Source organism: Microcaecilia unicolor, chromosome 5 (assembly GCF_901765095.1).
Source record: "Microcaecilia unicolor chromosome 5, aMicUni1.1, whole genome shotgun sequence".
Classification (NCBI taxonomy): Eukaryota; Metazoa; Chordata; class Amphibia; order Gymnophiona; family Siphonopidae; genus Microcaecilia; species Microcaecilia unicolor.
The window spans coordinates 247,967,153-247,987,980 of NC_044035.1; the positions used below are offsets into that span (position 1 = coordinate 247,967,153).

The following is a 20,828-nucleotide window of genomic DNA, read 5'->3' on the forward strand; positions in this document are numbered from 1 at the left end:
CTTGCATTGTTCAATTGCAAAACTCCTCTGAGAGCAGAGAACAGCTTAGAGGGGTAGAGAAAAATGGAGGGGGGCAGCCAAGCAGCCTGAGGGAAGGCCAGTAAGCTGCAGGAGGAAGGTGTAAGGGAAAGGTGGAGCCAACATCAGAGCACTGCAGGGGAAAGGAGAACCAGCAAGTACTGCAAGGAAAAGGAGTACAGCAGTGGGATTCCCGGGCATGCTGAAAACATGGACACTTATCAAGAGACTGTTCTGCGCATGTGCTAGGTGCTTTCCCTACGGAGCTGCTTGCTGAGTTTACTTGAATCTCATTGCTATGCGATTTTATTTGAACACTAGTAAAAAAGGCCCGTTTCTGGCACAAATGAAACGGGCGCTAGCAAGGTTTTCCTTGTTGTGTGTATGTTTGAGAGAGTATGTATGAGATTGAGTGTGTGTGAGAGAGAGTGAGTGAGAGTGAATGTGCGAGTGTGTGAAAGAGAGAGAGAGAGTGAGAGTGCTGGGTGCGAGTGTCTCCTCTGTCCCCCCTGCAGCCACCCTGCGATTGTCCTCTGTCCCCTGCTCCCCCTCCAGCCACCCAGCGACGATAGTTTTTCCCTTGACCCCTGCAGCCAGGCAGTGAGTTTCCTGTGTCCCCTGCTCCCCCTCCAGGCACCCAGTGAGTGTTCTATATTCCCCGCCCCCCCCTCCAGCCAGCCTGCATTTGTTCTCTGTCTCCTGCCCCTCCCCCAGCCACCCAGTGATTGTCCTGTCTCCCCTGCCCCCCCCCCCCGTCCAGCCAGCCAGCGATTTTCCTGTGTCCCCTGCCCCCCTTTCAGCCGCCCTGCGATTTTCCTGTCTGCTGCGCCCCCCTCAGCCATCCAGCAATTATATTGTGTCCCTGCCCCCCTCAAGCCTCCCTGCGAATGTCCTGTCGCCCCGCCCCTTTTGCCATGCCCCCCCTAGCGTCCATCACCGTTCCCCTCCCCCGATGTCTCTGTTGCCACTGCACCCCCTTCCACCCGCACCCATGTCGTCGCTGCCGCCGCTCCCCACTCTCCGAACGCCCCCCCCCCCACCCAACTGACCTGCCGAAACAGAAACAGATTTTAAGAAGAAAGACGGTACCGCAGGCAGCCAGCAGGCATTGGCTGTACACTCTGAAGCCGCTCCTCCTCTAGCCTGACATCAATGTCCCTGCAGGGCGAACCCGTAGAGTAACGTCAGAGGCTAGAGGAGGTGCGGCTTCAGAGTGTACAGCCAATGCTTGCGCTGCCTTCTTGCTTCTTACAATCTTCTGTTTGTGTTTGGGCAGGTCAGTTGTGTGGGTGGGCGTTTTGAGAGGGGGGAGCGGCTGCAGCGACGACCTGGGTAGGGGTGGTAGAGGGGTGTAGTGGGTGCGGAGTCATCGTGGGGGGGGGGGTGGTGGAGCGTTGACTGCCTCTGGGGGTGTGTGGCGGCAGGGGCGGGGAGAGAGGGGAATTGGTGGATGGCTGGAGGGGGGCAGGAGACGTGCCGGTCTTTGGGAGGGGGGGCGTGGCGGCAGGGGCGGACTTGGGTTCATCAGTTGTTTTGCTTCCCCGCCCTCGATGTCATCACGTTTTGACGCGAGGGCGGGGCAGAGAGACATGGTGAGTCTGATGGCTTCACCATCATGAACTGACGAACCCTTGAGGGAGTGACTGAGTAACTTCAGAAGGTTTGTCTTCAGAACGTTGAGGTTGCGTTTTATGTCCAGATGGGGCGTGGCTGAGGGCGGGTCTATGAGTGAGGGTGACTGGTCCTGATTGCCTAACCTAGGAAGACTACAGGAGTTCAGTGCTTCACTGCCACGGAGTGAGCTTCAGAACGTTCGAGGTGGGATTTATTTATATAGATTTCTCACTATTTCAAAATTGGCAGCTTCTACAGTTGATGTAAACGAACATGAGGACTTTTGAGCATTGGCCCCCTGAGGTTTCGAATGCTATTCCATATCTATCAATCATGAAGCAGATTCTGCGTACCAACCTCAATGTTCTGTATTTCACAAACTACTTCTGTAGCTGCTTGTCTACACCGTCAGTTACAAACCAATGAAAACTACAGCAATGCATCTAAATATGTGTTCCTTAATAAATGCTGAGTATCCAAGAAACAGTCCTTGAAAAAACTTGCTTGCCAACGTGCTGGGAAATGTCCAACTAACCATAGTGCTCAGACCTTTAATTAATTCCATATAGTACAGATCCCGTATTTTTATTTTCCTATTGCTATCCTCCACTTAAAACATAACGCTGCGGATACGTTTCTGTACAGAAGAGAATCACAGAATGACAGTAGCCTAGCACAATTTAGTGAGAATTAAAAATAAAATTATACATCTATAAAGGCCAGTATTTACTGGCATTCTAGAAGTTTATGTACCACGACACCTTTTAGCTGGAGCTCCCACTCAGCCATCTATCTCCTCTTCAATCTGTCCAAAACTCTGCTGCGCGTCTTATATTCCGCCAGAGTCGCTATACTCACGTTAGCCCTCTCCTCAAGTCGCTTCACTGGCTCCCTATCCACTTCCGCATACGGTTCAAACTTCTCCTTTTGACCTACAAGTGCATCCACTCCGCAGCTCCTCAGTACCTTTCCGCTCTCATCTCTCCCTACACTCCTCCCCATGAACTCCGTTCGCTGGGTAAATGTCTCCTGTTGTCCCCCTTCTCCCCCACTGCTAACTCCCGGCTCCGTTCCTTCTATCTCGCTGCTCCCTATGCTTGGAATAGTCTCTGGCTGTCTTCAAGTCTAGGCTTAAAGCCCACATCTTTGCTACTGCTTTCGACTCCTAACCATGACTCTCTTACTCATCACTCTCACTTATCACTCCTACCACTGCAATTTCCCCACCCCTAGCTGTCTGTTTGTCTGTCCAATTTAGATTGTAAGCTCTGTTGAGCAGGGACTGTCTTTTCATGTTAATTTGTACAGCGCTGCGTAAGTCTAGTAGCGCTATATAAATGTTTAATAGTAGTAGTAGTAGTAGATTGCCTTTTAGATTGTAAGCTCCTAGAGCAGGGACTGTCCTTCTATGTTAAATTGTACAGCGCTGCGTAACCCTGGTAGCGCTTTAGAAATGTCAAGTAGTAGTAGTAGTAGTAAAAGACATCATCATAATAACGTACATACAGTAAACTCCTTGCTAGCAATGGAGACCAGTACACAGATTTAGCCACACAACCATGGACAAAAATCAGGTGGCTCCCGCAACACCTCTTATATTTTTCCTTTCTAACCGGGCCAAAACCTGCCCAATCTTTCCTATGTCAAAACGCCAACCCCTTTCACCGACAGTTTCCCTGTGGCCATACACTGAGCACAGCAGCCATTAATCCAACTCTGGAGGGCAGGCAGAGACCAAGGCCCTCGACCGACCTAGGTAACCTCTCCCCACACAGCGCCCTTGAACTCTTGGCAAGAACAACAACGTCCCAGAGGTGGTTTTCAACTTACCAAAGGCTAGTTTCAGCGCCCAAGAAAAGGCACAAAGCCTCACCAAACCGACTCTCCACATTGCAACAACGGCCAAATAGGCTAGCACTTCCGGCAGCACCAGTGGACAGACACAGGACTCAACAAGCCAAGAGAAAGCGTCAACTCGCCTCCGTCATCCTCATTGGCTAAATCCAGAAGCGTAAGGCAGGATCTTGAAAAGAAAACGGTTTCGTCATCAACCCTTGGGGATAATCTCTAAAGTTACACTTTTCCCTCCCCGTCCCCGATTCTAATAGGAATTGTCGCTGAACGCGCTACCGACGTGATGCATAGTTTGGTTGGATGTCAAAAGGAAAAAGTACATGGCTTTTGGTAGATAGTGACTATCAATCGATTAAAAGGCACCTTTCCTGTCCCCTACCATCCCCTTCTTGGTGAGGAAGCTGGGAGAGGGCAGGGCGGAAATGAAAAATGGGGAAGGGGTAAGAAAAAGCATTCAAAAATAAATATAACGTTTCAATTTACAGTCACTAATTGTTCTTCTTAGGAGTGTACTTGAACTGAAGATGTGGTCATGATGATATGGAAAGAAAGGTAGAAAGATTGACAGTCTACTACAGAAAAATGTTCTGAACATGCCGAAGTGCAGAGAAAATGGTTTCTTCTGGAGCCCTCGGAAAGCTTATTTTATGGCGGCTCGTTGGTCTAGGGGTATGATTCTCGCTTAGGGTGCGAGAGGTCCCGGGTTCAAATCCCGGACGAGCCCTACTTTTTTTTTGTTCTGTGGTAAATAAAATATTTCTATTTATGTTTCAAATGCGGTCACCATGGTTCACCATGGTTCTATTTAATGCATTTCAATAAACTAATTTTATCAAATTATGTGTATTTTTAAAATAAATATTTTATTTAATATGTCACCCTATATTAAAGATTTTTGTTTGTTGTGTCCATCTGCCAGCAATAAAACCGTGCGGCCATGCAATGGCTAATTAACCTCAGCCCTTTTCTGTAGCAGACATATTTTTGTACTAAAAGCAAAGAGCAGTAGCCGGAATTGGATGCAATTATTTAAACCGAGTTATCAATGCCAGAGGGCTTAAGCCCATTGCAAGTTGCTTAAAAAAAACGGGTTTTAACACACGTATGTATATGCTAAAAATAAAAGAAAAACATGAACTACTACAACTTGCTTATTTCTATAGCGCTACTAGACTTACGCAGCGCTGTACGGTAAACATGTAAAAGACAGTCCCTGCTCTACAGAGCTTGCTAATCAAGACAAACAGGACAACTACCGAGTACATCGGACTGTGTGTATACGTAACATTTATTGTCTGTGACTTTATATTTGGGGACTGAAACAAACAAAAAAAAAAAAAAATGATTGTTATTTTAAAAAAAGGGCTCGTCCGGGATTTGAACCCGGGACCTCTCGCACCCGAAGCGAGAATCATACCCCTAGACCAACGAGCCACTTCCAATTTCAGCCTCTATCGTCGGCTCTTTCAATTTCTACTGTTTGTTCTGTGATGCTATTTCCGGTGTTTATGATGTTTATTCCTGTATAAATAAACTTCAGGGTCGAAATCAAGGAGGTGAGCTTGAACGCAAAGCTCCTTGCTCGCCATATTGTGGGCCCGAGAGAGCCTGAAGACCCTCTGCGGTAATACAGAACAGATCGGTGCATGTCTGCACGTCCGTAAGGAACGTTGATCATTTGGAAAGTTGGGCTGGGCTCTGAGGAAGTGCTGGCCGCTCCCCACATTATGGGCACTAGGTTTAGTATTTTTAATGCACATGGGATATGTGTGCTCACAATATTGTAAATAACTAGTGCGGAGACTGCTAGGAAGATTTTTTTTTTAATTAAGTGTGAACATTATCAGTTTGATTTAAAAAAAGCAAACAAAAAAATACCGCCTGCTCCCAATATCAACGGACTTGTATCTGAATCGAATTAATTAGTGGCAGTGCTTTTCACTATCGAATTCATAAAAACATATGCAATGAGGTCACTCTTACCAGAAATTACAAGCCTCAGTAAAACTTTAGCCAATTTTGTGGCTGCGACTTGCTGCATCTTACCTTTTGCTTTTAGCAGTGGCTAGCCAGACCTGACATTTTCGGTGAACCCAGAGCTAATATGGGTGGGCACTTTGTCTATAGGTATATGTGTAGGGTTTTTTGGGATATGACTAAATAATACTTTAGAATGCACTTGATGATGGATTTCATAAGTAGTCTGTCCAACAGCTGCCCTTCATCAACATAAACTAAATACATACTTAATGGAAAAACCAATATTTTTAAATATAGTTACATTGCGTTACAAGACGTATGAGGAGAGACTTGCTGACCTGAACATGTATACCCTGGAGGAAAGGAGAAACAGGGGTGATATGATACAGTCGTTCAAATATTTGAAAGGTATTAATCCGCAAACGAACCTTTTCCGGAGATACGAAGGCGGTAGAACGAGAGGACATGAAATGAGATTGAAGGGGGGCAGACTCAAGAAAAATGTCAGGAAGTATTTCTTCATGGAGAGAGTGGTGGATGCTTGGAATGCCCTCCCACGGGAGGTGGTGGAGATGAAAACGGTAACGGAATTCAAACATGCATGGGATAAACATAAAGGAATCCTGTTCAGAAGGAATGGATCCACAGGAGCTTAACCGAGATTGGATAGCAGAGCTGGTAGTGGAAGGCGGGGCTGGAGGTTAGGAGGTGGGGATAGTGCTGGGCAGACTTATACGGTCTGTGCCAGAGCCGGTGGTGGGAGGCGGGGCTGGTGGTTGGGAGGCGGGGATAGTGCTGGGCAGACTTATACGGTCTGTGCCAGAGCCGGTGGTGGGAGGCAGGGCTAGAGCTGGGTAGACTTATACGGTCTGTGCCAGAGCCAGTGGTTGGGAGGCGGGGCTGGTGGTTGGGAGGCGGGGATAGTGCTGGGCAGACTTATACGGTCTGTGCCAGAGCCGGTGGTGGGAGGCAGGGCTAGAGCTGGGTAGACTTATACGGTCTGTGCCAGAGCCAGTGGTTGGGAGGCGGGGCTGGTGGTTGGGAGGCGGGGATAGTGCTGGGCAGACTTATACGGTCTGTGCCCTGAAGAGCACAGGTACAAATCAAAGTAGGGTATACACAAAAAGTAGCACACATGAGTTGTCTTGTTGGGCAGACTAGATGGACCGTGCAGGTCTTTTTTCTGCCGTCATCTACTATGTTACTATTATACCATATCAAAGTTGACCAGACATAAGTCTGCTATAATGGCAAACATCTCAACACACATGACAGGATCCTGCAATTTCATTCTCTGTTTTGTTTTTTTTTCCACTCCTTTTGCATCATATCTCTATAAACGCTAACAAAATTGGTTTCCCTCCTTCAAATTTGTTTCTGTGTCCTTGTTTTATCATGAATGCTTGTTTCTAAAAAGTTATTTGGATAAGAATAAAGCACTGTTGATTCTACTACTTATTCTGGTTTTGAATTATGTTCCTTACTTCTTTCCTGGGTTATGCAAAAATGTTTTAGCCTTATTTTCATACAAAGAGAGAGGCATATGTGTTGCGTTGTAACAATGTATTTAAATTCTGGTAGCACCTCAATAATAGCAACAAAATCCCTTCACTGCCAGGTACTTTGTGAAGTAACACTAAATCCTGCAAAGAGGCTTCTTAGATCCTATGTTGCAAGCCTTAACACCAGTTCCAGTAACAGTACCTTTACATAGGTAGCAGTGAATATACACAACAGCTCTATGCATCCCATTGGAAAAGCCAGACAATTTAGACTCATAGATCCCCATACAAACCACATGCCAGCAGAATCTCTCACTACTCAGTCACGTGCAGAACACAGGCTAACCCTCATCAATTACAGAATAAAGGACCAAAAATTAGAACTTGTCATGTAACCCAGCATCAGCCCTTTCCTTCCCTTCCCTACCATCCCAAATCTATCCCTGTAGCCTGGCATCAGCTTTTCCCTTCCCTGCCCCTTCATACATCTCTGTAGCCCAGCATCTGCCCTTCTTTTCCTTCTCTACCCCCTATCCATCCCTGTAGCCCAGCATCAGCCCTTCACTTTTCTACCTTACCTGCCATCCATCCCCATAGCCCAGTATCAGCCCTTCCCTACCATCCATCCCATAGCTAGGCATCAGCCCTACCCTACCCCCTCCCCTCCCTGTAGCCTAGCATCAGCCCTGTCCTACCCCCTACTCATCCCCCCCCCCCCCATGGTTTGCAGCCTGCCCTCCACCACCCTGAAGGACACCAACATTAATTATAAAACTTTTTAAAATATATTTTTTATGTCCTGGGCACTGCAGAGCCCACCTTCACCCAGAAACCCATCTACATTAAATGTAGTCATGTTGGTGGGTTATGGGTGGGGTTGGTCTCTGCAGTGCAATGCCTGGGTTAAAATTTAAAAAAGTTTTAAATTTAATGTAGATGGGTTTCTGGGTGGAGGTGGGCAACTTTTTTTTTAATTTTAACCCAGGCACTGCACCGCAGAGACCAACCCCACCCATAACCCACCAATATGACTAATATACAATCTGGGCACTATTAAAATTTATTGTTGGTAGGTTTCTTGTTGGGAGTGGGCCCTTCACTGCCTAGAGAAAAAAAGGTATATATACCTTTTTTGCCCTATGCAATGAAGAGCCCACTGCAACCCAGAACCCCACCACCAGCCAGCATTAGACTGTATACGTTAAAATTAAAAATATATATATTTATTTTACTTGTGCTGGGTAGCTGGGCTCCGGTGGTGGCAGACACTGGTACAGACTCAGCACTGTGCTCCGCTATGTGTGTGCAGTAGTGGAGCCGTGAGGAAGTGCTGAGGCCAAGGCCAGGGGGGGGGGGGGGATCAACAAAAAAGACTGATTTGATCCAGCAAGGGCATAGTGAGGAACCATGACACAGATGGCAGAAGGCAGATTTTCCCATGCATCACTGCAGCGCCACCATGTACATTGTGGGGGAAGAAGCACAAAGCAACAGAGTCCAGAATTAAACCAGACAGGGAGCAAGCAACGGAGTAGCAGTGCTGGTCTGCAGCACTACAATGGCCACTGCCTACACCTATCCACTTCCAGATCAGGACCCAGCCCGCACTAAAAAATAATAATAATGAAAAACAATTCAGCAGCCAGGTAGGAGGAGGAGGAGGAGGACCAGAGAGCTACCAGCTGCCTGGGTGGGCTTGGGCCCACCCAGGCCCTCTCATAGCTACTCCCCTATTTTATGTTTAAATCTCTTTATTGTGCAGATCCAAAATATGACAGCAATTAGAACAAACCATTGGACTTCAACTTCTGCAAACAAATTAGTGTACATATTCTTTATGTTACACCCATCAAACCTCCCCACCCATGCAAACTCCCCTTCCCCCCCACTGTGTTCCCTACCCATATACTCTCATGACCTAAATAGTTAAAAATGTAATAGCACTGGCTGTCACTTTTTGATAAATCCTACTTGTGAAGGGCCAATCAAGCATGGAAGATGACAAGACAGCCACTCTGCTAGCATTTTAGTGAACAATTTTATATCTACAGTGGGGGAAATAAGTATTTGATCCCTTGCTGATTTTGTAAGTTTGCCCACTAACAAAGACATGAGCAGCCCATAATTGAAGGGTAGGTTATTGGTAACAGTGAGAGATAGCACATCACAAATTAAATCCGGAAAATCACATTGTGGAAAGTATATGAATTTATTTGCATTCTGCAGAGGGAAATAAGTATTTGATCCCCCACCAACCAGTAAGAGATCTGGCCCCTACAGACCAGGTAGATGCTCCAAATCAACTCGTTACCTGCATGACAGACAGCTGTCGGCAATGGTCACCTGTATGAAAGACACCTGTCCACAGACTCAGTGAATCAGTCAGACTCTAACCTCTACAAAATGGCCAAGAGCAAGGAGCTGTCTAAGGATGTCAGGGACAAGATCATACACCTGCACAAGGCTGGAATGGGCTACAAAACCATCAGTAAGACGCTGGGCGAGAAGGAGACAACTGTTGGTGCCATAGTAAGAAAATGGAAGAAGTACAAAATGACTGTCAATCGACAAAGATCTGGGGCTCCACGCAAAATCTCACCTCGTGGGGTATCCTTGATCATGAGGAAGGTTAGAAATCAGCCTACAACTACAAGGGGGGAACTTGTCAATGATCTCAAGGCAGCTGGGACCACTGTCACCACGAAAACCATTGGTAACACATTACGACATAACGGATTGCAATCCTGCAGTGCCCGCAAGGTCCCCCTCATCCGGAAGGCACATGTGACGGCCCATCTGAAGTTTGCCAGTGAACACCTGGATGATGCCGAGAGTGATTGGGAGAAGGTGCTGTGGTCAGATGAGACAAAAATTGAGCTCTTTGGCATGAACTCAACTCGCCGTGTTTGGAGGAAGAGAAATGCTGCCTATGACCCAAAGAACACCGTCCCCACTGTCAAGCATGGAGGTGGAAATGTTATGTTTTGGGGGTGTTTCTCTGCTAAGGGCACAGGACTACTTCACCGCATCAATGGGAGAATGGATGGGGCCATGTACCGTACAATTCTGAGTGACAACCTCCTTCCCTCCGCCAGGGCCTTAAAATGGGTCGTGGCTGGGTCTTCCAGCACGACAATGACCCAAAACATACAGCCAAGGCAACAAAGGAGTGGCTCAGGAAGAAGCACATTAGGGTCATGGAGTGGCCTAGCCAGTCACCAGACCTTAATCCCATTGAAAACTTATGGAGGGAGCTGAAGATGCGAGTTGCCAAGCGACAGCCCAGAACTCTTAATGATTTAGAGATGATCTGCAAAGAGGAGTGGACCAAAATTCCTCCTGACATGTGTGCAAACCTCATCATCAACTACAGAAGACGTCTGACCGCTGTGCTTGCCAACAAGGGTTTTGCCACCAAGTATTAGGTCTTGTTTGCCAGAGGGATTAAATACTTATTTCCCTCTGCAGAATGCAAATAAATTCATATACTTTCCACAATGTGATTTTCCGGATTTAATTTGTGATGTGCTATCTCTCACTGTTACCAATAACCTACCCTTCAATTATGGGCTGCTCATGTCTTTGTCAGTGGGCAAACTTACAAAATCAGCAAGGGATCAAATACTTATTTCCCCCACTGTACATTTATTAAAGAAATGGGTCTATATTTAGATTGTGAGCCTTCCTGGGACAGAGAAATATCCAGTCTATCTGAATGTAACTCGCCTTGAGTTACTACTGAAAAAGGTGTGAGCAAAATCTAAATAAATAAATAAATATATGATGCTGGGTCATCCCGTTCCTTTTCTGGGTACTGTAGGTGCTAGGCAGTTAGGGTATGAATATGTCATCAAGCATCTTTCTGACCTCATTTGCAACTTTCTTTAAATTAGTACCTTATTTTCTTACTCCTGTTACTTTATCTTATCTATATGTTTCATCTTTGCTCACACCCTATACTGTCTGTTAACTTATTGCATATTGTATTGACACTGTAATATGCCATACTTTGCGTTGTTTGAATTTTTACTGCTGTAATTGTCTATTGCTTATGTTTGACTTATTATTGCTGTACACCACCTTGAGTGAATTCCTTCAAACAGGCAGTAAATAAATCCTAATAAATAATATTTTTTCTGAAAGCATGACTTCATAAAATGAAATGGGTCAAGAGCAAACATTTTGGTGCTTGGATGGCTATTTGTGATATTCTTAGTAAGAAGTGTTTTAGGTACTGTTTCACATGTTGATAGCTTGGAGTATCAGGTATTCCTTTATTCTGTGTGTAAAAATGTAGTAGTGATGCCATTGACAAGAAGTTTCCCAGAGTAGTAAATTTTAAACAAATTGGAGAAAATATTTCTTCACTCAACATGTAATTAAACTCTGGAATTCATTGTCAGAGAATGTGGTAAAGGCAGTTAACTTAGCAGGGTTTAAAAAAGGATTGGACCATTTCCTAAAAGTTCATAAGCTATTATTGAGAAAATCCACTGCTTATTTCTAGGATAAGCAGCATAAAATCAGTTTTACTCTATTGGGATCTTGCCAGGTACTTGCAACCTGGATTGGCCACTTTTGGACACAGGATACTGTGCTTAATGTCCCAGTAATGCAACACTTATCATAAAAGGTTTCCTCTAATGTGATAAATTGAAATGTGACTTTAGGAAGAGATCATTAGAAATAGGATGTTGCATTACACTGATGTTTATCTAGTGATGATACCCAGTGTCAGCTCTGCTGCTGGAAATAGAACCTGTAAGCAGCCCCCATTTCTAGTGTCCTTTTTTCTTTCATATAATCTTGCATTCAGCAAGGATTTAAGAAAGTGGAATGAGTAAGGACTGAGGAGGAGGAATGTATGGAATTCTTTGCCTAGTCATCTGAGTTATTGAAATGGCACATTTAACAGCGGTTTCAAGAAGCTTGGCTGCTATCATTCAGAAAATCTATCCTAACTAATGTCTTTCCTCACATGGCTCCCAGGTCGCTTGTCTTATTGCATTCTTTGTTAGCAACCCTGATTTCCTTAAGAAAAGCTATGTTAGAGCTGATCCGATAGCTCATTGGAAGGATTCAGGCCTGTGTGCTCCTCTCTAGACTAGCTGGGGTTGTTGCAGAAGGGGAGAGAGTCTCAGCTATTGCACAACAGTGATATCTATTGGCTACACTCAGGGTTCATGGAGCGAGACACAGACAGGGCAGTAACTAGGGTAAGTTAATGAGAGGGTATAAAAAAAACTTTGGAGAGTTACCAGTCTGGGCACTGTAGCACAACAGAGGCCAGTCCTGGTTGAGCTGAAAGCCAAGTATAAGAAAATTGCTGGATCATTAAAAAAGCACTATTACACTGCTTCTTTATAGACTTTAGATTAACCAGCAACCATATCACGCTTCTCTGCTGAAGGGGAAATAATAGTAACAATTATAAGATAATCAAACAAGTTCCCCCCCCCCCCCCCCCCCCCCCCCCAGAAGATCCATTAGTTATTTGTACCAAGACATCTGGCAAACTTTATGCTTCACTTTTATGAGTTACATGTAGGGGTATAGCTACCAAGGAGGTTTAATGACAAAAGATGGCATGATGTCAAAAGGTTGAAGCTGTCCCCTTGCGTAGCCACCATATTGGCCAGAACAAAACAATTGCTATTGAAAACAATAGTAAACTTGTGAGGTTTTATTAAACCTCCTAGGTTTTGCATTCTCTCTGTTAGGAGGGGATGAGGGGAGTTTTTGAGGAGTCAGTGAAAGGGGGGAAGGTTATATTCAAAATGTATTTGTTTGCTCCAGAGCTTGCTTTGTTACTTGCAATGCTGTATTGTGGATTACAGTGCTGCGCTATATGCCTTTATTTTTGTCTTTTTATATAGAAATATCTTTATTGTCATCATAAGAAAAAGGCATATTGTACAGCACTGAAATCCACAATATAGCATTGCAAATAACAAAGCAAGCTCTGGAGCACTGACAAATACATTATGAATATAACCCTCCTCCCTTCACACACCCCAACTCCCCCCCACCATCCCCTCCTAACAGGGAGAATGCAAAACCTAGGAGGTTTAACAAAACCTCACAAATTTGCTATTGTTTACAATAGTGATAACAATTGTTTTGTTCTAGGGAATATGGAGGCAAGCTCCGCACACTGCCTTCAACCCAGATGATGGGTAAGAGAGGCTCATGCCATGTCCTATCACTAAACCTCCTTGGTAGCTACCAGTGAGTGAGTCTGGCAAAATGCCCAGGGCATCACAATGGCAAGGGCCACCTGAAGTTGCTCCTGCCCGCAGGTGCGGCATCCCTGCCTTCCTCTCTCCTTCTCCTCCTCCTCCTCCTCCCCCTCCCACCTCTATGACCTGACCAGCCCAGCCCAGCATTGTTCCATCCCCCCCCCCAGTCTCTCTAGCTTCTTCACGATGCTGCGGTGGGTAGCCGGCAGGTGCAGCCCTGAAAACTGTCTGTCTCTGTTCAGTGGGGCCTTTCCTCTGCCGTGTCCCGCGTCTCTGATGCAACTTCCTGTGGGTGGGACACAGCAGAGGAAAGGCTCCACCAGCGGCAGACAGCCAGTTTTCAGCGCTGCCTCTGCTAGCTACCCATCACAATACTGGGGGAAGCCAGAGATGGGGTGGGGGGGGGGGGAGAATGGAAGAAGAGATGCTGAGGGAGCAGGAAAGACAGAATAGGGGAATGGGGAGGAGTAATGATGGACTTGGGGGGGGGGGGGGGGACAGATGGAAGAGTAAGAGAGAGACCTGAACCAAAAGGGACAGAGAAGAGAGAGGGGCAGATGCTGGACTGTCGAGGTGCAGAACAGATGGAAGAGAGGGAGACAGGAAGACTGATTGAGTCCTATCCAAAGGGGATGGAGAAGAGAGGGTGTAAATGTTGGACTGGGAGGGGGAGGGAAGAGGAGAGGGGAAGGGAGAGAGAGACTGGACCAGGGGAGAGAGGTAAAGACACTTGACCAATGAGGGAGGTAGAGAGATAGAGATACCATATCACAGAGGGTTGGGGAAGCAGGAGTATGGAAAGGGAAAGACGAGAGAAGCAAGAACATAGAAGAGATGCTGGCCGTGGAGGAAGCATAGGGATAGGGACACAGAGGGGCAATACTACACACAAGGGGTGGGATATGGATATAGAGGAGAGATGCTGAACATGGGGGGAGGACAGGGACACAGAGGGAAGATGCTGGAAAGTATGGATAGGGACACTCAGGAAAGATGGATGGTGGACATAGAGACCCTGGTGAGAGTTAAGAAAAAAAAAACAGAAAAAAGCAGAAGAGATAAGTGTTGCTCAGATAACAAAACTCTTAATTTATTAACTGTAATATGCAAGCTAAGTGCATCCTCCTTCCCCTCCATCCCCACCACTTAGGGAGCAATGGTGTTACAGGGGGTCCACCTCCATTTTTCTGCCCGGGACCCATTCAGTCCTAGCTACTCCACTTATTGTGTGGTCTGAAGTCTCAAATCATTGAGCTGGATTTTGCATCAACATTCTATATGATACCCAGACAAACCTACATTTTTCGTAAGCCAGCAAACTCCTGCAGTTTCCTCTTATCTCCTGCACACAAACTTCCCAGAACATAACTCTCAATGCAATGAGCCACTGAATGAACTTTATGTATTTCTTCAGTCATAGTAACATAATAAATGAGAGCAAATACAAACCAATGTGGCTATTTATCTCTATTGTGAAGCATAACAAGTTGAAATAGTTATTGTCTTCTGCAAGTGTTGCACATTTGAAATGAAAGTGAGAAGTATGCTTGCAACTTGATCCCTCCACGTGGCTCCTTTGATCCCTCCAGAGGTTGGCTTCACCTAGAGATGGTCCAAGAATAATGACCACATACAGACTCAGTAATCACAGCTGAAGGAGATTCTCCCATCAGTATCTACCGTAAGTGAAGATGATCAGGCCCAAAACGTATTCAAGAGGAAAAACAGTAGAAGATATTTTCAATGAAAAGCATAACAACGCTTCATACTTCATGAAAGATTTACATTTTGAACCACAACATTTTAACAATTTTTGACATTTCAAGAAATTATATTTTATACATCTGAAAATCAAATGTACAGGCACAATGGAAAAGATTTGAAAACAGAGAGCCAAAGTGATGTTGTACATCGGCGCTGCACCAAAGCTGCTAATCCGGAACAACTAGAAGGGTGGTATTTGGGAGTTCTGCACTCGTTCTCAGTTAAGGGTATAAAAGATTTTACAGTACAGGAGAAAGGCAGCAGTATAATCTCAATCAGCTTTAAACTCTTCTCTTTTGCTTTCCATACTGGTAATAATTTTCTCTGGTTATTGCCTGGTTGTTGGAGGCTGCTAGAGTTGCTACTCGTTGACTGGACAGTTTGCTTCTGGACATTCATCTGCTTCCTAGATGGGTTTCTCCTAAAGACAGCATGAAAAGAAAATAAGAAACCTAAAATTCCACATGCATCCTAGAAGATGACTGTTTACATATCATTACTTTATGACAGTGCTTCCCAACCCACTCCTTGGGGCATACCCAGTCAGTCAGGTTTTCAAGGTACCCACAATAAATATGAATAAAATAAATTTGCATGCACTGCCTTCTTGGTATGCAAATTTATCTCATGCATATTTATTGTGGATATCCTGAAAACCTTATCGGCTGGGTGTGTCCCAAGGAATGGGTTGAGAAGATGTAATGAGGCAATTTGATAAATTGAAGAGTATCCCAGAGTATTGATAGAATTGAAAAATGAACCTGCAGAGCTATTGTTAGTAATATGTAATTTATCTTTAAAATCCAGCATGGTGCCGAAAGATTGAAGGGTGGCCAATGTAATGCCAATTTTTAAAAAGGGTTCTAGAGGCGATCCAGGAAATGATAGACTGGTGAGCCTGACGTCGATGCCGGGCAAAATGGTACAGACTATTATAAAGAACAAAATTACATAGTGTCACGTCTGTGGTCGTGACCCCTCTCAGACTTACCTTATTTCTTGGGGTCAGCTTCTGAGCTGGCTTCCGTCTGTCCTTTCTGAGTTAGTTCTGTCTCTGTGTGCTGGCTGCTTCCAGCATGGCTCTAATTTCTCGACTATACTGCACCTGTGTGTGTTGAGCCTCTCTATGCTTCAGTATGCTTTCTGCCTGCTTCTTGGTTTGTGCTCCCCTTGCCCTCTGGTGACCAGAACCAGTGGCTGCCAAAGACTGTCTTGCTGTCTCTACCTGTTCCAGGCTTCAGCCCAGTCCGGTCCGGATCTTCCAGGCTGCCAGACTTGTCTTTCTTGTTTGTGCCTGAACAGCACCCCTAGTTGCCTTGAGATTGCTGCAGCTGAGCCTCAGGTGCTAATGGGCTTTATTAATCACCTAGAAGCTTCTGTGTTTGCCTTTGCATCGCCTAAGGCCCTGGTTTGTTGGTGCTTGCTGCACTTCTGCCTAGTCCAGTTTATAGTCTGTATTCTTGCCTGATTCTAGTTTACTCTTTGTGTAGCTTCTTGTACTTTATTGCTTGTTTCCCAGACTTGTTTCTTGTTTGTATGTCTTTGTCTAGTTCTAGGTTGTCTGTGTTTCTTGTTCAGTGGCTGCCTGGCAGCTTTCAGTTCTGTCTCTTATCTATCAGTGTTTTTCCCTGTTTCAGTGGCTGCTTGCAGCTTTCAGTTCTGTCCCTTTTCTGTCTGAGAGTCCTAGTCTAGTATTCTGCCTGGCCTCCCTGTGTGCTCTATTCCCTGAGTGTATCCTGCTGGTATCCAGTTCCGGCCCTGTCTGGCAATTCCTGCCGGCCACCTGCACCCAGGGGCTCAACTCCTGAGGAACGGTGGTCAAGTGCAGGTGAAGTCTAGCTGGCCCTGTCAGAGGTCTGCCTTATCCCTGTGTGGGGTGGTTTTGCCTGCCACTGCCGCTCCTCGGCAGTGGTCCAAGGGCTCACAAACCTAGTTCCTGCTTTTGAAAACGTAACATTAGAAAGTCATGGGATAGAAGGTAATGTCCTACTATGGATTTAAGAACTGGTTAAAAGATAGAAAATAGAGAGTAGAGTTAAATGGTCAGTAATCTCAGTGGAGAAAGGTAGATAGTGGTGCTCCCCAGGGGTCTATGCTGGGACCATTGCTTTTTAACATATTTATAATGATCTGGAAATGGGAATAACTACTGAGATTATTAAATTTGCTGACGACACAAAGTTATTCAAAGTTGTTAAATCGCAAGAGGGATTGTGAATAAAAGCTTCATTAAAAATAAAAAAACAACAAATTGCAAGAGGACCTCATAAGATTGGGAGACTGGGCATCCAAATGGCAGATGACATTTAATGTTAGCAAGTGCAAAGTGATGCATATGGGAAAGAGGAACCCACATGATGCAAGATCCACATTAGGGGGTCACCGTCCAGAAATAAGATCTAGGTGTCATTGTTGGTGATACGTTGAAACCCTTTGCTCAGTGTGCAGCGGCAGCTAAGAAAGCAAATAGAATGTTAGGAATTATTAGGAAAGGAATTGAAAACAAAAATGAGAATGCTATAATGCTTTTGTATGACTCTGTGGTGCAACTGCACCTCGAATACTGTGCAATTCTGGTCGCCACATTTCATAAGATATAGCAGAATTTTAAAAAGTACAAAGAAAGATGATGAAAATAATAAAAGGGATGGGACGACTTCCCTATGAGGAAAGGCTAAAGCTGCTAGGGCTCTTCAGTTTGGAGAAGAGATGGCTGAAGGGAGATATGATAGAGGTCTATAAAATACTGAGTGGAGTGGAACGGGTAGACGTGAATCATTTGTTTACTCTTTCCAAAAATACTAGGACTAGGGTATGAAGCTACTAAGTAATAAATTTAAAACAAACCAGAGAAAATATTTCTTCACTCAATGTGTAATTAAACTCTGGAATTCATTGCTAGAGAATGTGGTAAAAGCAGTTAGCTTAGCAGGGCTTAAAAAAGGGTTGGATAATTTCCTAAAAGAAAAGTCCACAAACCATTATTAAGATGGACCTGGGAAAATCTAGTGCTTATTTCTAGGATAAGCATCATAAAATTTATTTTACTTTTTTGGGATCTTGCCAAGTACTTGTGACCTGGATTGGTCACTGTTGGAAATAGGATACTGGGCTTGATGAACCTTCGGTCTGTCCCAGTATGGTGCTTATGTTCTTATGACATGCTAATGATACCTCCTTGCCCTCACACAAGGGATTCAAGCTTGAGCTTTTCTACTACCATCTCTGATGGAAAAAACTGAGTTATATTTCCTGTTTAACTAAGGGGAAAATACTAGCTATTCATCTGAACCTCATTCCCAGAGACGGAAATGAGAGGACTGCACACACAGACATGAGGAGGAACCAGTCCATTGTTCCTTGGTCTTCACCCAGTCCTTGAGGGCTGCCAAAGGCCAGTTTTTCAGCCTTTAACTTGCAGCCCTAATACAAAGTAGTATAAAAAGAAATTCTATCTAGAATTAAAGGAGCCTATTTTCTGGGACTCATGAGTCCACTGCCTGGATATGTGAGATTCAAGAGATATATACCCCTATCAGAGTCCTCATGCTTCCTCCTGAGGTGTCCTGAAATTTGGTATGGAGGGTTCATCAAAAACAATGAGTCAATATTCAGTCCATGGTGGTCAATGCTTTAAAAAATTTTTTTTTACAAGGTAACAGCATCTGGGATCTGCCTGCCTTCTGGAAGTTAACCAGGTGAATGCAATATTCAGCCTGCTACCCAGTTACTTAACCAAGTAGTGTGTTGAATATTGGGTACGTTAGTTTGGTTGATCCCTTCCTATCAAAGGTAACACCCTAGAGCATTCCCCCCACCCCAAGATAAGGCCACCTCCCAAAGGTAACCCTCCCCCCAAGATCAGGTCTCCTCTTGAAGGTACCACCTCAAGCATTCATTTCCTCCTGAAGACTCTTCTCCCTCCCCAGCAAGAGCGAGTGGAGGTTGCTCCTGCCTGGACTACATTAAACTACCAAGGATGCCTTAAGACAGTCAACTTATCTGTAAGGCAGATTAGTCCTTTCAGTGCAAGCTGAATCCTTCTGTGTCATTGCTCTTCGATTGTGGATTTACCAGCTCTCCAACAAAATCCTCAAAAATATGTGCTCAATCTGCGAAAGTCCGTGGATGCTAAAATGATAATAATTGTTTTATGTTCTCCTGATGATGCCTTTACGGTGAAACATGCCAGCATGTGGAAAACAAGAGGATTTCACAGACTTTTATGGATCAAGCACGTATTTTGGGGGATTTTGTTGGAGAGCTGGTAAATCCACAATTGAAGAACGATAGCACAGAAGGATTCAGCTTGCATTGAAAGGACTAATCTGCCTTACAGATAAGTTGACTCTTTTTATATGAACATTTGGATATTAGAACTCATTAGATATAAACAAGAGTCTAGGTAGGGTGGAGGTCTACAGTGCAATGATGATGGTATGCAGTGCTAATCATTAGAGGAGATGGCTCCTTGGGCATTCAATCTGAGCACTATTCACTATATTATAGTAAGTTATAAGAAAAATAGAAAAAAATTAATGAGAGGCTCCACATTTGTTGTTAAGTTACTATATAGGGAACCAACTAATTTATTGTACTCCAGCAGCGTATTGAAAGTATTAATTAAATTTTAACTGCCAGACCCTCGACAATTCTTCTAACGTTCGAGATCCCTTCTCATTGTTTATACTCCCTCCATGCTATTGGCTATCTTTGTGTCATCCGCAAAAAGGCAAACCTTTCCTTCCAACCCTTCAGCAATATCTCTCATAAATATATTAAACATAATCGGCCCCAGCACCGACCCCTGCGGAACTCCACTGCTCACCTTCCTTTCCTCTGAGCGGATTCCATTTACCACCACACTCTGCCACCTGTTGGTCAACCAGTTTCCTATCCAGTTCACCACTTTTGGTCCTAAGTTCAGCCCTCTCAGCTTATTCGTGGGTCTTCTGTGGGGGACCGTATCAAAAGCTTTGCTGAAATCCAAGTAGATTACATCTAGCGCACGTCCTTCATCCAGTTCTTTGGTCACCCAGTCAAAGAAGTCAATAATTCTCTTTTGGCAGGATTTTCCTTTGGTAAAGCCATGTTGCCTCGGATCCTGTAACCCATTGGCTTCTAGAAAGCTAACTATCCTTTCTTTCAGCAGCGACTCCATTATTTTTCCTGCTTTGGTAGCACCACAGAAAGGCAGTGTATCAAATCCATGACCCTTTACCCTTTCTTTTTTTTTTTTTTTTTCTGATTTTTGTTATTTTTAACAGCCAAGTGGAGGAGAGTAACCAAGAGTGATTAAATAGTGAAAAATGTTGGGTACTATCTAGGTCAGTGATGGGCAACCTTTTGAGCTTGGTGTGTCAAAATTCACCAAAAAACCAAGCATAACTTGGGTGGTGTGTCACTTCAAGAAAAATCACTGCTACTAGGACCGCCCCCGGGCCCCCCCTACCCGAGATCGCTGCCCACCCGAGGTCGCCGGGCCCCCCCTCCACCCGCTACCGGGCTCGGAACTAACCTTAAAGCCTCCTTTCACATTGCAGCAAGCAGCAGCAGGGCAGACCTCTTCTCCTTCCTTCTGTGCTCTGCCCTCGCGGACGTTACGTCAGGCGAGGTCAGGACATGGAAGGAAGGAGTGGCCTGCCCTGCTGCTGCTTGCTGCGACGTGAAAGGAGGCTTTAAGGTTAGTTTCCGGGAGCGAGGAGGGAGGGCGGACCACACTGCGGCGCCGCCGCGTGTCATCGAAAATGGTTACGCGTGTCAGTGCTGACACACGTGTCATAGGTTCGCCATCAGGGATCTAGGTGGTGGCTGTTGAAGGCTGAACTCAAGGCCAGTGAAAGAAAGGAGCTAGCCT

General features: G+C 45.0%; 2 protein-coding genes and 2 non-coding genes across 7 annotated transcripts in view; 1 reads left to right on the forward strand and 3 right to left on the reverse strand.

Moving 5' to 3' along the window:
• The window catches only part of MPZL1 (myelin protein zero like 1), a 135,668-nt gene extending 132,060 nt beyond the window's left edge, over window positions 1–3,608 (reverse strand). For all 4 annotated transcript variants that reach the window (XM_030203941.1, XM_030203942.1, XM_030203944.1 and 1 more), the window contains exon 1: window positions 3,463–3,608. In XM_030203941.1, the coding sequence (XP_030059801.1) occupies window positions 3,463–3,523 (61 nt within the window). In that variant the 5' untranslated portion in view covers window positions 3,524–3,608. The remainder of the gene's footprint in view (window positions 1–3,462) is intronic.
• A 530-nt stretch (window positions 3,609–4,138) lies between these two features.
• On the forward strand, window positions 4,139–4,210 carry TRNAP-AGG. Its single transcript has one exon. It is a non-coding gene; the product is annotated as a tRNA-Pro (tRNA).
• Window positions 4,211–4,848: 638 nt separating this feature from the next.
• TRNAP-CGG lies at window positions 4,849–4,920 on the reverse strand. Its single transcript has one exon. It is a non-coding gene; the product is annotated as a tRNA-Pro (tRNA).
• Window positions 4,921–14,584: 9,664 nt separating this feature from the next.
• Window positions 14,585–20,828, reverse strand: part of RCSD1 (RCSD domain containing 1) — an 85,211-nt gene continuing 78,967 nt past the window's right edge. Inside the window, exon 7 of the mRNA XM_030203946.1 lies at window positions 14,585–15,392. Coding sequence (XP_030059806.1) covers window positions 15,378–15,392 — 15 coding nt within the window. The 3' untranslated portion in view covers window positions 14,585–15,377. The remainder of the gene's footprint in view (window positions 15,393–20,828) is intronic.